The sequence below is a fragment of the Brassica napus genome, chromosome C7, assembly GCF_020379485.1.
Source record: "Brassica napus cultivar Da-Ae chromosome C7, Da-Ae, whole genome shotgun sequence".
In the NCBI taxonomy this organism is placed as follows: domain Eukaryota; kingdom Viridiplantae; phylum Streptophyta; class Magnoliopsida; order Brassicales; family Brassicaceae; genus Brassica; species Brassica napus.
Window position 1 is genome coordinate 46,037,422 of NC_063450.1, and position 15,285 is coordinate 46,052,706.

General features: G+C 36.3%; 5 protein-coding genes and 1 long non-coding RNA gene across 8 annotated transcripts; 4 read left to right on the plus strand and 2 right to left on the minus strand.

The window, feature by feature from the left end:
• Nucleotides 1-1,895: 1,895 nt before the first annotated feature.
• Nucleotides 1,896-5,190, plus strand: LOC106407395 (histone-lysine N-methyltransferase 2C). The gene is made up of 12 exons (XM_013848249.3): nucleotides 1,896-2,027; nucleotides 2,129-2,423; nucleotides 2,534-2,696; nucleotides 2,777-2,826; nucleotides 2,900-2,992; nucleotides 3,076-3,164; nucleotides 3,255-3,333; nucleotides 3,466-3,548; nucleotides 3,662-3,740; nucleotides 3,881-4,247; nucleotides 4,339-4,759; nucleotides 4,832-5,190. The coding sequence occupies exons 1-12, from the start codon at nucleotides 1,996-1,998 to the stop codon at nucleotides 4,980-4,982; spliced, it is 1,902 nt and encodes a 633-aa protein (XP_013703703.2). The 5' UTR covers nucleotides 1,896-1,995; the 3' UTR covers nucleotides 4,983-5,190.
• A 1,788-nt stretch (nucleotides 5,191-6,978) lies between these two features.
• LOC125590650 lies at nucleotides 6,979-7,784 on the plus strand. Its single transcript, XM_048764304.1, has 2 exons — nucleotides 6,979-7,080; nucleotides 7,245-7,784. Exons 1-2 carry the CDS (start codon nucleotides 6,979-6,981, stop codon nucleotides 7,524-7,526), a joined length of 384 nt encoding a protein of 127 aa, XP_048620261.1. The 3' UTR covers nucleotides 7,527-7,784.
• Nucleotides 7,785-8,706: 922 nt separating this feature from the next.
• LOC106409958 lies at nucleotides 8,707-9,246 on the minus strand. Its single transcript, XM_013850490.3, has one exon. The coding sequence runs from the start codon at nucleotides 9,231-9,233 to the stop codon at nucleotides 8,832-8,834; it is 402 nt and encodes a 133-aa protein (XP_013705944.2). The 5' UTR covers nucleotides 9,234-9,246; the 3' UTR covers nucleotides 8,707-8,831.
• A 785-nt stretch (nucleotides 9,247-10,031) lies between these two features.
• LOC125590016 lies at nucleotides 10,032-11,263 on the plus strand. Its single transcript, XR_007326234.1, has 2 exons — nucleotides 10,032-10,949; nucleotides 11,040-11,263. It is a non-coding gene; the product is annotated as an uncharacterized LOC125590016 (long non-coding RNA).
• Nucleotides 11,264-11,839: 576 nt separating this feature from the next.
• On the plus strand, nucleotides 11,840-13,488 carry BNAC07G32720D (uncharacterized protein At3g52155, chloroplastic). Of its 2 annotated transcripts, none has more exons than XM_022705612.2 (5): nucleotides 11,840-12,444; nucleotides 12,513-12,612; nucleotides 12,688-12,867; nucleotides 12,957-13,078; nucleotides 13,159-13,488. In XM_022705612.2, exons 1-5 carry the CDS (start codon nucleotides 12,261-12,263, stop codon nucleotides 13,194-13,196), a joined length of 624 nt encoding a protein of 207 aa, XP_022561333.1. In that variant the 5' UTR covers nucleotides 11,840-12,260; the 3' UTR covers nucleotides 13,197-13,488. The 2 variants fall into 2 exon arrangements, with proteins under 2 accessions (XP_022561333.1, XP_013707175.1); XM_013851721.3 differs by having other exon boundaries at nucleotides 12,154-12,444; nucleotides 12,957-13,074.
• On the minus strand, nucleotides 13,257-15,264 carry LOC106411044 (3-ketoacyl-CoA synthase 15). Of its 2 annotated transcripts, XM_013851720.3 has the most exons (3): nucleotides 14,706-15,047; nucleotides 14,058-14,642; nucleotides 13,257-13,991 (listed from the first exon to the last, which is right to left on the minus strand). In XM_013851720.3, the coding sequence occupies exons 1-3, from the start codon at nucleotides 15,030-15,032 to the stop codon at nucleotides 13,530-13,532; spliced, it is 1,374 nt and encodes a 457-aa protein (XP_013707174.1). In that variant the 5' UTR covers nucleotides 15,033-15,047; the 3' UTR covers nucleotides 13,257-13,529. The 2 variants fall into 2 exon arrangements, with proteins under 2 accessions (XP_013707174.1, XP_048618803.1); XM_048762846.1 differs by having other exon boundaries at nucleotides 14,058-15,264.
• Between the last annotated feature and the right edge of the window lie 21 nt (nucleotides 15,265-15,285).

Here is a 15,285-nt window from a genome sequence, read left to right on the forward strand (position 1 = left end):
AAGTCGTTTAAAAAATATATATAACATATAAGGTTTTCTCATTTTTGTAATTTAAAGTCATTTTAAAAAATTCAAAATATAACATATAAGAAAAAGTCAATTTTTTTTATTATATGGTTAATGTGATTGTTTAGTTTTTTTAATACTATAAAATTAAACAAAATGAAGAATGATGCAAAAATTGTTATCAAATCTTTATTAGTCATAATCATTAATTGTCTTATATATGTAAATCATATTAGGTAATTTCGTAGCTTTTATTTATGGAAAGAATACACACTTCTTATATTTTAGGTTAATATAATGTTCTCTAGTAGACATTAAACAAATTATGACATAAAAACCTTATTTTTTCCCTCAAACACATTATTGAAAAAGTGAACACTATTGTTTTCACAGTTGAATTATTTTAACTTTTATCTTATATATGATTTTGAAAGCTTTCAAATCAACCATCGAACTGATACATGTCATTTTAATGTTTTTAGTCATATACTTAAGGAAAACTTACATTTTTGTAATTTAAAATTGTTTTAAAAAAAATCAAAATATTACATATAAGAAAATTCTAACATATAAGAAAAATAGAATATATAAGGTGTCCTCATTTGTGTATTTTAAAGTCGTTTAAAAAAAACATATAACATATAAGGTTTCTTCATTTTTGTAATTTAAAGTTATTTTAAAAAATTCAAAATATAACATATAAGAAAAAATCTAATTTTTTATTATATGGCTAATGCGATTGTTTAAAATTTTTTTAATAATATAAATTTACACAAAAATGAAGAAGGATGCAAAAATTGTTATCAAATCTTTATTATTCGTATTCATTAATTGTCATATATATGTAAATCATATTAGGTAATTTTGTAGCTTTTATTTAAGGAAATAATACACACTTCCTATATTTTAGGTTAATATAGTGTTCTCTAGTGTTATATAATTATGGAATAATGTGACACCATTAGATTAAATTATACTTTATATTAGATGCTCTAGAATTCTTTGAAATGAAATTTAGAAAGCATTTAGAGTGCCATCTAGGATTTGAGGTTTTTTTTAATTAATACAAAATTAAGGTTCTAATTTTTCAAATGCTTCTCAATTAATATATAGGGGATAATTGTTTATTACAGAACATATCCACGTGTTTTCCTTAATGTTTTTAGTCATATACTTAAGGAAAACTTACATTTTTGTAATTTAAAATTGTTTTAAAAAAATCAAAATATTACATATAAGAAAATTCTAACATATAAGAAAAATATAATATATAAGGTGTCCTCATTTGTGTATTTTAAAGTCGTTTTAAAAAAATATATAACATATAAGGTTTCTTCATTTTTGTAATTTAAAGTCATTTTAAAAAATTCAAAATAGAACATATAAGAAAAAAATCTAATTTTTTATTATATGGCTAATGTGATTGTTTAAATTTTTTTTAATAATATAAATTTAAACAAAAATGAAGAAGGATGCAAAAATTGTTATCAAATCTTTATTATTCGTAATAATTAATTGTCATATATATGTAAATCATATTAGGTAATTTTGTAGCTTTTATTTAAGGAATTAATACACACTTCTTATATTTTAGGTTAATATAATGTTCTCTAGTGTTATATAATTATGGAATAATGTGACACCATTAGATTAAACTATACTTTATATTAGATGCTTTAGAATTCTTTGAAATGAAATTTAGAAGGCATTTAGAGTGTCATCTAGGATTTGAGGTTTTTTTTAATTAATACAAAATTAAGGTTCTAATTTTTCAAATGCTTCTCAATTGTTTATTGCGGAACATATTCACGTGTTTCTTTATTATTGGTTCTTATACTTAGGCACGGATCGGGCTGATAAACGACAATATATTTCCGTTTTAGGACCTTAGAGTTTACATTATTTACACAAAGTTCGCGAGACCAAAAACAAAATTCATTATTATTACAGGGAAAAAAAGTCAGATCCCCAAAAATCGAACCCCGAACCATGGTCTTTCATGTAGCTTGTCCAATCACTTGGTAATGTTTTGTCTCCTCTCCTCTTTCTTCTTCTTTCTTTTTTGGCGCCTCTTCGTTGTTTTACTAATTACGAATTGTTCCTTTGTCTTTCTTCTCCCTAGCCGGAAAATTTGTGACTGCTTGTTGGGGTTTCCTCGGAATCTTCATGTTAAAGAAGTCAAGGATGTGTTCCTCAACGACGTCCACTCTCTCCAAATATTCCTGCGACACCCTTTCGATGCTGGGGGTGTTTTCAAGGACGCTACCGTTCAGATCCACGTGCCTAGAGATGTTGTTGTTGCGGTTGGGGATGATTCGGAGGTGAAGGTTGCCGCATCGACGCTAGGCAAACGCAATGTGGTGCTGCTGAAGAAGAAGAAGAATGTAGCTGCGAATCCTGTCTCTGACGACTTTACGGTTCGGTTCCCTGGTTCCACCTACTTGTGATTGCTTTGTCTTTGAATTGAATTGAGTGTGATGAATAACCTGAGAGAATGATTAGTTTGTTTTTGTCTTTATCTATGCAGGTTCCTGTCACGGAGACCAATGACCATCACGGTGCAAGTGTTACGTGTCACATGTGCTATATGGTTGAAGTTGGGAAGAGTGAGAGAGCAAATATGCTTTCTTGCAAATGCTGTGGCAAAAAGTATCATAGAAACTGTTTGAAGTCTTGGGCTCAACATAGAGGTATCGTTTCATAGGAATGTGATGCTTAATGATTCTTATGCCTAGAAGATTCTTATAGTGTTTTTTTTTTTTGCTTGCAGATTTATTTGATTGGAGCTCTTGGGCTTGTCCCTCTTGCCGAACCTGTAAGGTTAGTTTGGACATTTTTTTTTAAATTTTCATCATGAAAGTACGTACATTCTCTTGATTATGTTTTTCGTTAGGGATGTGGAACTTCAGGGGATCCAAAGAAGTTGATGTTCTGCAAAAGATGCGATGATGCTTACCATTGTGATTGCCAACAACCTCGACACAAGGTATAGTATTCGTTTGCTTCTATACAAGGTTTCTCATCTTTTCTTCTGCAAAATTGATTTATTCTCTTCCATGGGTGTTACAGACTGTTACTTCTGGACCTTATTTGTGTCATAAACACACCAAATGTTACAGCTGTGGGTCTAAAGTCCCTGGAAACGGCCAGAGCTTACGGTATTCAAACCTTTTGCTCTGTGATGTGTCATTTTGATTGATTCATTACAAGTGCATTTGACATCTTACCGTTCCTTTTAAACTTTGCAGATGGTTTTTGGGCCATACTTGCTGTGATGCTTGTGGAAGGCTGTTTGTTAAGGGAAACTATTGTCCTGTATGTTTGAAGGTATGCCCTTGCACTCTCTCTCTGTTGTTGTGTTCTGTTTGGTTATGTTAGGCCATAATTTTTTGTTTATTTTATGGTTGTTACTTTATACTATCTGTCACTGACCAACTTGTTTTGCTTTCGTCACGTTAGGTTTACAGGGACTCGGAAGCAACACCAATGGTGTGTTGTGACTTCTGCCAGCGCTGGGTTCATTGCACCTGTGATGGAATCAGGTCCATATCGTTAAATCTATTTCATATAACCAATTGCATTTCTGTGTCGTCCTGAAAGAATGTTTCCCAAGTCTGTATCCAAACAACGTTAACTTTGCAAACAAATGTTGCAGCGATGAGAGGTATATGCAGTTTCAAGTGAATGGGCATCTTCAATACAAATGTTCTACTTGTCGCGGAGAAAGCTACCAGGTGTGTGTTTCATTTATAGTTAGTCTTTTATATTTGTATGTTGTCTTATTATCTATCTATCCTGTGCAAGTGGGTTGCTGTGAATGAGAATTTAGTGATCCCATTTTGTCTCTCTGATTTTGTGTTTGTGATATGCCTAGATCAAGGATCTTGAGGATGCTGCACAGGAAATCTGGAAGCGAAAAGATAACGATGAAAAAGAGCTGATTGCTAGCCTGAGAGCTAGTGCACTAAGGAAAACTGGCGGTGCCCCTCTTATCAATCAGCCTGGTTCTGCCGAAAGAAAAGTTGCTGAAAAAGTTGTGGTCAGTGGTGAAGAAGAGAAGCCACTGAGAGTTGTCAGAATAAAAAACAGCAGGCATCAGGATTCAGATAATGAGAAACACTCTACAGAGCCGAACCCTGTGAAGGCAAAGAAACTGGTGATAAAAAGTATAGGCACTCGAAAGGCAGAAGTTACAAACCCGATGAGCTGCGATGTATCAAAGCATGCCTCCAAATCCAACGGTATGTTTATGTTTAAATGATATGAGAAGAATACACTCTGCGATATACTTTGACACAGACAAGATAATTTAAAAAGCTTTGGTAATTTCAGGAAAGCATGGGGAATTAGAATCAGAAGAAACGACTTCAGAGCAGCACCGGAGCTTGTTAGGAAAGTGTAACGAAGAAAAGAGAGTGTCTCAAGATGAGGAAGACACTTGTAAGGGTAGAGGAGATTTAAATGGAAGACCATTGCTGAAACTGAAAATAAAGAAGCATAATGCGGAGAGCCAAGAACAACGAGAAGCACCTAGAATTGTCTACGAGAGAAGTAAGTCTAGGAAAGGGCATAGGTCTAAGAGAAAGAGAGCATCATCACCTCCAACAGCTGAAAAATCAGGGTTCAACGAAGATGAAGATGTGTCACTTTCACGTGAAGAGAGTTTGTTGGATGCTAGTTGGATTCTGAAGAAGTTGGGGGAGGATGCGAAAGGCAAAAAAGTTCAAATACACGATGCCTCAGATGATTCATGGTATATAAGCTTTTCATACTCTTTATTTCATCAATTCTAAGTTTCTAACAGTTCGAGTGGATAATAAAACAGGGAGAAAGGAGTGGTGAGTGAAGTAGCAGGAGATGGAGGAGGCGCATCGAAGTTGACGGTGACGCTTGAGAATGGAGAAGTAAAGACAGTGGAGCTAGGAAAGCAAGGGGTTAGATTCATTCCTCAGGAGCAAAAGAGGACGAGGACGTGAGGAGGCTTCTTTATCCCATATTTGGAACAACATTTAGCTCCTTTAGATCTTGTTTGTAGAAAAAAAACATTTTTTGAAACGAGATTAGCTCCCTTTTTCTTTTACTTATTAGGCTAAACGTGACTAGACTAGCTTCTTATTTGCATGTGTGATAAAATACACAGTGAAAGAAATGGTAACATGCTGAGTGATCTAAGATTTTTCAAAAGATTTACATGTTAAAGAGTGAGACATACGTGAAGCATTAGTTTTGTTTTGCACAATTATCTATTCGTGGAAACTCCAACCATCCAAAAAAGCTATGACGTTGGAACTCTTATTGGGCCTATCAATTATGCCATTGGGCTTGAATTCGTACAACTAAGCTAGCGGAATACAAAAGTCAACCCAACACAAAGATGTATTCGGACATTGCCACACGAAAAGTAACAGACATGATGACAAGAGAGACGACACAGACAGCTTTTGGAAGGACATATATGGAATAATAAATATTCGGATAAATCTTTAATTTTATATGTCGGTCCAACATTAACCACAGTGTTGCAGTAGCTGCTAGAAAAGGCAGACATCATGTGTCTGACTGAAAAGCACCAATAGCGAAAATATTTTAGCGATAATTCTTTTTTCTCCCAATTCAAGTTATGCTTTTGCCAATCAGGTTAAACCAATTTCTATCTCTCTACGCTCATTGTTATTTAACCGAAGGTATATTTGCACTTTATTCCCTCACTGCTTTTGAAGTGGAAAATAAATTTCACCTGATTTCACTTTTTTTTTTCTTTTTGTTACCTTGCCACTTTCCCACCTTTTTTTTTCCTTGTGATATTATTATTCATAAAAAAATACGGAAGCTCAAATCCAACCAAAAAAAAAAAAAAAAAAATCCTTAGACAGGGCTCCAAACACAAACACCCACAACAAAACTAAACCTAAAAGCCCACGTACTGGCCCAATCTACTCTATTTAAATTACTCCTAACTACTCCACAATTTACCAGTCGTACCCCATATGATTGCATACAATAAAAGTAAAAACTGAGAATAGGGATGTCAATCAAGGACCTAGACCGCGGGCCTGATCCGTAAAAGCTTGCTGCGGAAAGGGATTGGGCCTCCATATGGTAAGCCCGCAAAATTGCGGGCCTCGCGAAACGGATTTAAACCGGGACGGATCGAAAGCGGAATGGGCTTAACCTGCGGGATTTTGAAGACCCGCAACCCTAAGTCCCCATTTCTGCTTTCGTCTAAAACATTGAGAGAGAGGGAGAGGGAGAGGGAGAGGGAGAGTTGATTCGACGTTATGTAGCTCCAGTGATGGTGGTTTTAGGGTCGATGATGCTTCTGGTCTCCCGAGCGCCTTCGATCTGCACCGGTGGAGCTTCTTCGAGTCATCATAAGAAGTTTGAAAACTCACTTTCCACTGAAGAAGAAGATCTAGTTTCCGTCATGGGTTCTTCATAATTTTGCCTATATGTATTTGTTCACATTATCATACATTTTGGAGTTTTAGGTTTCAATATATCTTTAACTGACTTCTATTATTCTTGTTTGCAGAAGATGAAGTTGATGGTGAAGAAGATAAATTTCCATCTTTTTATCGCTTGTTGGTGATAAAGATGAAGTACAAGAAGTGTGATTGGTGTTTTCTTTTATTTATGGGGATTAGCATATTTGATTTGGTGTTGGTTTTATTTAATTTTGGATTCAGAAAACTAAAGCATTTGTTATGAACTTATGAGTTATAATATTTGGATTCAGCAACTAAAGTATTATTTATTTTTAAAATGTTTGGAGTCTAAAAAGTGTAAATAAACTAGTGTTTTGATCCAATTAAATATTCAACTAACAAGTGTATTGTCTTATCCAGTTCAATCATCGACTAAACTCACTTACTGATGCGTCATGAAACTGATAAAGCGTCCTGAATCATGTCTTGAAGCGTTCAGAAGCCATATGTCCGTTTGTAATTCTATGACTCGCGGGCCGATCCACAAATGCCTACATGTTTTGCGGTACGGGTTTGGTCAGCCATTTTGAAGACTGCAGCCCGCGTGGATCTGACCCGCTGTGACCCGCTCGAAGACGAGTTCGCTGCGGTACGGGATTGGAACGAGACAGATCAACCTGTTTGACATTCCTAATTGAGAGAGAGAGATTTGAGAGTTGTAAAAAAAAAAAGAAGGACAACTCGTGACGAGAGCAATCTCCTTTATCTATTCTCTAACCAAATCTATCTTTACGTTATTCCATTTCCGGTTAGATACTCTCTCTCTCTCTCTCTACTAGTCATAATAAAGAAATTTGCGATCTGCGTTTACCTGAAAAAAGGATGTTGCAGCTGTTTTTCACGATAGCGTTTTCGGCGGCGCCGCTAACGCTGTACATACCGCCGATAAGATGCTTGACGATGTTCGTGGAGACGATGGAGGAGATGGGAATGGAAGGTAGGGTTTATAGCCGGAGAGTCTTCCCACGCGCCAGAATTGCTTGGACTCGCCTTCTCGATTGCTTCTTCTCCTTTTCTTCTCCTCGCCGTCCTTAAATTTAATTGCTTGTATGTGTCTCTTTCTCTGTATATATCATGTTTACTTCCTTGATCATGATTTGGGATAATTCAAGAGAGAGACTTAGAGTTCTTTGTTCTTGATTTTTTTAATAATTAGAGATGGATTTGTTGTGTGTGTGTCTCTCTCTCTCTCTTTTTAAAACAAATTTATTGTAATTGAGATTCAAATTGCTCATGAATTACGTGTTGAGAATCTGAACAAGATCATCATCAATATAGAAAGAGTTTAAATTAGTTGGCTATTGTGCAAGGCTTCGAGAACCAGAGACCTTTCTACTAGTCTTTTTGATTTTCAGAACTTTGGGTCTCGTGTATGTGGCTGTTTCTAGTAGGAGAAAGGAAGAAGAATATGAGATTATTACATACCGTAGAGTTTGGTCCTCTTAAGGGCTTCAGAGAAGCTGTCCGGTTGTCTGAGAAGAAGCATTGGTGGGGTTTGTTCTTATTTGCTGCAACCACTGCTCATGTCCTTTTGTTCTTTACATTCTCCAGTTTTAAAGAGTTGTAGGAATGTTCTCCGCCTAATACTGTAATGCACACATATAGAGAGAGATAACGTTTTTACGGAAGCAATGGCTTTATTTCCTTTTTTCAATTCCAAGTCATGATTTATTCCACCATACTTGATGACTCTCCTTCACTTGAGGCTTCTCAGTTACCCTTGTTGTTGTCAAATCTCTTCAACTCATAGCAGAACTCTGACATATGGCCTAGTATGTCTCTCCCTGGGAAGTAGATTTCTAGCTGATTGTGTGCTCTTCTCGGTGCTTCTTTATTCATAACGAAGGATGGTGAATGAGCAATACGTAGAGGTTTTGATTTTCCTATGGATTAGCGGTACGATTAATCTTCTTGACCGAAGTGATTTAAGGCATAAGAGAGTCTCTTATAATCAACACAAATCATTCAAGTATTTTTACTTGTAATCTTGATAGCAGCCAGCCATCTGAAGTCCATTCAACTAGAACATTTGGTTATTATAGTGCAGTAGTGCACACGTTCATGATCAATTATTTGCTTTTTCAGTCAAAGATAAATGTTTTAAAAAAAATGTTTGATTAATTGACGTATATATGTATGGTTGGATTTGTTTACTTCCCTTAAGAAAACTTCGTTGTGCAAAATGCTCAATCAGTGTGGATATACAGGGAACCTGTTATTGGAAATGACTAGGATTTTTCATATCTTTATTAATGTTTTGCAACTCTGATACCATAATACACTAATCAGCGAAAGGTAAATGAAAAAAGAAGAAGATGACAGGTGGGTCCTAGACGACTTCTAGTTAATGACATCGCAAGGAGGGAAATTAGCAAAGCATCTCTGAGGAAGCTGAAGAGCCATGGAACGGTCAATGCCTGAGAGTGGAGGTCCATTGGCAAGGAGGCAAAGACAAGGACGACCAAGTGTGACAACGGCAGAGCAACACGACTCGGTTGGTGGAATCGGGCTGAAAGGAGCCACTGCTGCTCTACACGGTATAAGCTGAACCAGAGCCGAGAAGAATGTTCTGCTGCACATTCCCACTTCTTCCACAGGCAACATCGGTGGAGGTGGTTGCTGGTCCTCTTGCTGTGCGGTGACTATGGTAAGAACGGTTATGGTCATGAGCAGTATCATTGCTAACCCAACTCTAATGGGTCTCATCATCATGTAAACACTAATAGTAATAAGATGATGCATATGATGCACTGAGATAATGCTTCTTTATACTATGAAGAAGGGGTGTCATGTCATGCCGTTACACACTTCTCTCCTACCTCGCAACCAAATAGCCTCACGGTTACTCCGTGTGTCTCCCACTCTTTAGAGCTTTGATCCTCCTTCTAGCTTTACAACATCCATTTACCAAACTGATGACAGCTTATCTAGTTTCATTGGCGATCTATGTTATAAAACGGTAAAGCGGTTTTTTATCCAGTAAGTAATGGTTTAGGCTAAAGAAATATCTTCAAGAAATAGCTAGGCCACAACTAGGCAAGTATTAGTGATTAAGCGGATTTTTTTTTACATCTATATAAAATATTTAGTTTTTAGGTGTAATTATAAAATTATTTTGATGAATTATCAAAATTAGATATACAAAAAAAAAATAGTCAAATTTGTATATTTGTTGTAACATTATTATTTAATTTAACAAATTTGAACTAATCGATTTAAAACATTTTAGAACATTGTAAACCGATTTAGAATAGTTAAACAAGTTTGAATTCTATGATATCGAATTTTTGAAAATTTATTTTGGCAATGACTGATTTGCCGCACAGTTCGGTTTATCTTGATTTCCACATGGTATCTGTTTGGTTACATTTAACTGACATATTTCGGTTTAATTGCGGTTTGGTTCAGTCTAAATTGTTCGAAAGAAGAAAAGAATTGAATTCTTTTGCTTATTCATCATCTCAAACCGATAGCCTTTCATTTAAATACAATATTTCACATTATTAACGCAATAAAACTCCACTATTTGCTTCCGGAAAAATCAGTTAAGACAATATTACTTAATTTAACAAATGTAAACTAATTTAGGTTGAGTTAAACCGATTTAAAGATTTAGGATGGTGTAAATCGACTTAAAATGATTTTAAACATATTTAAATTGTATAAACTGGATTTTTAAAAAAATCATTTCGCCTAGGACCAATATGCTGCCTAAACACCTATACCAATTTTCAGAACCATGGGCTAAAGGATTTGGGTTCCTTCAGCTTTTGTTGCCGAAGAGAGAAAGATTATATACGGTTTGGTTTATCTTGATTCTACATAGTATCGGTTTGGTTACATTTAACTTATTTATTTCTGTTTGATTGCAGTTTGGTTTGGTCTATATTTTTCTTCCGAGTAAATTGTTCACAAGAAAAAAACAAAAAAATCAAATTCTTTTGCTTAGTCATCATCTCCAACCAATAGCCTTTTATTTAAAATTTTTAAGACAATAAAAGAAAGAGTCAATTTGTTGTATATACATCATGTGAGCCAATATTAGCTAAATACCCCACGCACCTTAAACATCATTTCTCTGTAGCATTTTTGTTGTATTCTTCCCATAATGCCTTTTTTTCTACGATCTCATCAGATTTGGCCTCATAAATTATAGCTTCCTATTCATTTCTTAGGTTTGCCAGCACATTGATTTTAAACCATATACTTTATATTTTTAATAGTTTTTTCTTTTTTTCTTTATCCTATTTTCATTATCGTCAATGTTTACCATCTCTTTATTTTGCTTCCTCAACTCTTCATCAACAATCAACATGTTTTTAGTTGTTCCTCTCTCTCTCTACTTATTGATAATTCTTCTTTAGTGACCATTTTCTTATTTGAGAACCACAAAATTATTAGGAGAATCATTTGTTCTCGTAATTAGATGGTGAGAGTGAATCTCTGGGATGCTAGAAGGTGGCAGCGAGAATTTGAATCTTCCGATCTTTCTTTAATTACGTGTTTGGTAAAATATTATGTACAAAGTTTTTTTCTGTGTTCTTTCAGATGGTGAGAGTGAATCTTGAGATTCAAAAGAAGAGGAACACATAAGTAAAGACAATCGTGAAGGTTGCATAGCATATATCTTAGAAGATATACATGTAATGTTAGCAGATAACAATATTCTTATAATGTATATGGTAACAAAGTAAACTTCAAGAAAGATTAATTTCAATGGTGTAATGGTATTTAAAAGGGTTATTAACGAATAATAAATATCTTAGAGGATCGCATAATTGTTTCGGCTAACTAATAGTGTATAGCATATATCTTAGAAGATACAAGTAATGTTAGCAGATATCAATATTCTTATAATGTATATATTAACAAAGTAAACTGCAAGATAGATTAATTTCGATGGTGTAATGGTATTTAAAAGGGTTATTAACGAATAATAATTATCTTAGAGGATATACATAATTGTTTCGGCTAACTAATAGTGTATAACATATATCTTAGTAGATACAAGTAATGTTAGTAGATAACAATATTCTTGTAATGTATACATTAACAAAGTAAAATGCAATATAGATTAATTTTAATGGTGTAATAGGTATTTAAAAGGGTTATTAACGAATAATAAATATCTTAGACGATACACATAATGTTCTCAGTTAACTAATAATGTACCACGTATATATATATATATATTTTTTTTGGTCAAAATGTACCACATATATCTTAGTCGTGTAATGTTACTGGATAACAATATTGGTGTCGACGGATATTATAGAGGTTACAGTGGCGGTGGTGACGAATATTGACGTTCTCCGGGTGGTTGTACGTCGACAAAAAAAAATTCTGAAACAGATCGGAGTACGAGATTAGGAGACAGCGTACTGAATTTCAAGCCGTCCTCATTCTTAACAATGATCCGAATAGAGTTTGTTGGGTTCAATTTAATCAACTTCAACGAAAAATTAATTTATGTGTCTTATCTTTGTTATTTGGTTAGTCTTCTTTTTATCTCTTGTTTTTTTTCTGTACATCTCTGTCTTCTAGGGAATAATCTGAGTATAGGATATGATATCAATAGATATAGGGGTATTATTGGATTATGGAAAATTGAATAGTTCACATGGTATAGTTAACTAATTTAGGCTAAAACCGTGTATATGGAACCTAATATCTCTAAAAGAAAACTTCACTATTTGTTTAAGAAAGACAGAAGATTAAATGAGATAAGGATGAGTTGTTCAAAAAAAAAAAAAATGAGATAAGGATGCGATGCTGAGCTTCCAGTGTCCATCTCCTTTCTTCTTCTCCGGCCAAAACCGGACCACAACTTCTTGCTCAACAGCTCCGCCTCGTGCATCCACCGAACTAACTGCTTCTCCTTCATCACTAATCTCTCGCCGTCTCATCCTTCTCCGTCACGCTCACAGTTCCTGGGACCACCTTTCCCTCAAAGGTACTCTTCTTCTCCTGTTTCTCTTATCAATCAAAAACCCAATCTTGATCATTCTCTCTCTGTTTTAGACCATGATCGTCCTCTAACTAAGACTGGTCAAGCCGATGCTGCTAAAGTTGCTCAAATCCTCTCCTCACTTGGTTGGCTTCCCCAACTCATCCTCTCCAGGTCTTTTATCCCAAAAACCTCAGCTTTCTCAAGTTTCATTATGGTTCTTGAGGTTAAAGTTATTCGATTTCACAGCGACGCGACTAGGACTAAGGAGACACTGAAGTCAATGCAAGCGCAAGTTGATGGCTTTATGGAGGCAAACGTACATTTCATCCCTAGCTTTTACTCCATTGCTGCTATGGACGGCCAAACCGCCGACCACCTTCAACACATCATCTCCAAATACTCATCCCCTGACATCACCACTGTCATGTATGTTAGTTTAGCTTTACATCTTCTTGTCTTTCTTGTGCTGTGTTGTTGTTATCATGTGGCTTACCTACCCCTACCTACCTACACAGGTGTATGGGGCATAATAAGGGATGGGAAGAAGCAGCCTCCATGCTCTCTGGTGCTTCCGTAAAGTTGAAAACTTGCAATGCTGCTTTACTTCTAGCTTTTGGCAACTCCTGGGATGATGTTTGTATACTTTTCTTCTTCTTCCTGACTTGCTTCTTTTAATATGAAAAAAAAAAACTGATTCTTTATATTTGGGAATCACAGGCTTTCGCTATGGCTGGACCTGGTGGATGGAAACTTGAGGGTATTGTGGCTCCAGATAGCACCATTTGTGTGTAAGAGAGAGCTTCAAGTTGGTCTACTTTCTTCTCCTCTATGCTTTGCATCTTTTTGCTACAACACAATATATAAAAGGTTGTATAGTTTCATCCTTTCATGTGTCAACTACTAGTTAAGTTCAGCTGTTATCTTATGATGATGATAATAAACATGTCAAGAGCAGACTAGTGCATCTCTTTATTGGATGGTTTGCTTTGTGTAAGATCCTATAGCATCATAGATATGATTAAATGCAATCTTTATTATTTCTATTAATGAGTCACTTTATTCATGTTAGTCATCATACACTTAAATCCTCAGAGATTCCATGGGTTATTGTGTCTTGAAGGTTCAATGTTTCTCAGGGCTTTCCATACAACACTATTGCATTTAAACCCTGACCCGAAACCGATCTGCCAAACCTTGTCTCCTCTTTTCATCTTCCCCTTGTGTTCCAAATAAGCCAGCTCGTACCATACGCTGCTGCTCGACGTATTCCCAAAACGTTCCAGTGTCTGCCTCGATGCCTCCATGTTCTCTTCCGTCAGTTTGAGATCCTTCTGAATCTCGTCGAGAGCTGTCTTACTCGTCGCCAGCACACATATATGTTGGAAAGAAGGCTCGAGACGACGAAGCGTTGTTATGTTTGCTCTGACTGCGTGGCGAGCAACTTCCATTACATCTCTAGATAGGTACAGTCCTTGTTTCCCTTCTCTGTCTTCTCTCAACTCCATGCTCTTGTAGCTTGTGTCATCCATGCCTTTATGTGTTCTCACCAGCTGTTAATAGTATCATGAGTCAAAACAAAGATCAGAGCAAGAGTGATGTTTATATGTTATGACCACCTGCATAAGCTGATATTTGGAGCGCCATTTATCGATACGCCGACTAGAGAGCATGACCGCAGCTGCTCCCATCCGGAAGGAACAGTTTGGTGGGAGCAACGTGACGTCATTGCCTGAGTACCAAGTGAAGCTCACTATCTCAGTGCTCACCGCCAAAGCGTATGAGCCTTGATGAGCGTTCAAAAGATCTTTAGCTAAATCAACGGCTATGATTCCAGCGCTACACCCCATACCACCAAGGTTGTAGCTCTCCGTGTTATGCCTCAGCTTGTAGTGGTTGATCACCATCGCCGATAGAGAAGGCGTGGTGTTGAGCACTCCGCAGTTCAGCACCAGGATCTTGATGTGCTTCACGTTGATTTTGGTGGCTGCAAGAAGCTCGTCGATAGCTCCGAAGATCACCATCGCTGCTTCTTCACGGCCGTCGCGGAGGTTGACTTTGTGGCCAGGCTTGAACACCACTCTTGGCATGTAGCTCTCCTCTCCTATGCCTGATTGGTCCAGGACTTTTCTTTGAAGCTCGATGGAAGTCTCGTTGAAGTTATTAGAGTTCATTGCCAGCTCGATGAAGTCGCTTTTGGTGATCTGTACAAAAACAAAACAATGAGAAAGAAAGAGATGCAAGGTTGAAAAGGAGAGAGACATGACCTTGAAATGATCAGGTGGACGGTAACATGAGAAATCAAGAAGGAACACAGAGGAAGAAGGGGTAAGAAAGTGGTAAAGGAGAAGAAGCAAGAAGATAGATAGAGGATAAGCCAAGATTGGGAGAAACCGAGAAACAAAGATGAAGAGAAGGAGAAGAGGAGGGAGGAAGAAGCAGAAGATGTTGGAAAGAGAGAGCAAGTAAATGTATCCAAGCTTCACGTATTTCAAATTCACAGATCCGAGGTAATCAGGAAAGCCTTGTTTGCGTGGCTTTGACTCTACTCCACCACCACCATTCATCATCTTTGTTGTTGTATCTTTTTTCATTTTTGCTTAAAGCAACAGAAGCTTGTGGTCTCTGTTTAAATAACCAAAATGAAAATTGAGCCGCTTGTAACAGAATGAGAGAGCTTCTTTGGTTGCATTGCATGTCACCCTTGGGAAGTGGCGGGTTTTGCTGCTTCATTCAGTTCGTGTGGTGTAACCAAACCCAACGCACTTGTTTCTAACCAATCTAGGCTCAACTTTTGTATGCAACAAACAAGATTAATCAAATTGAGATCAATGATCTTTTAGATCC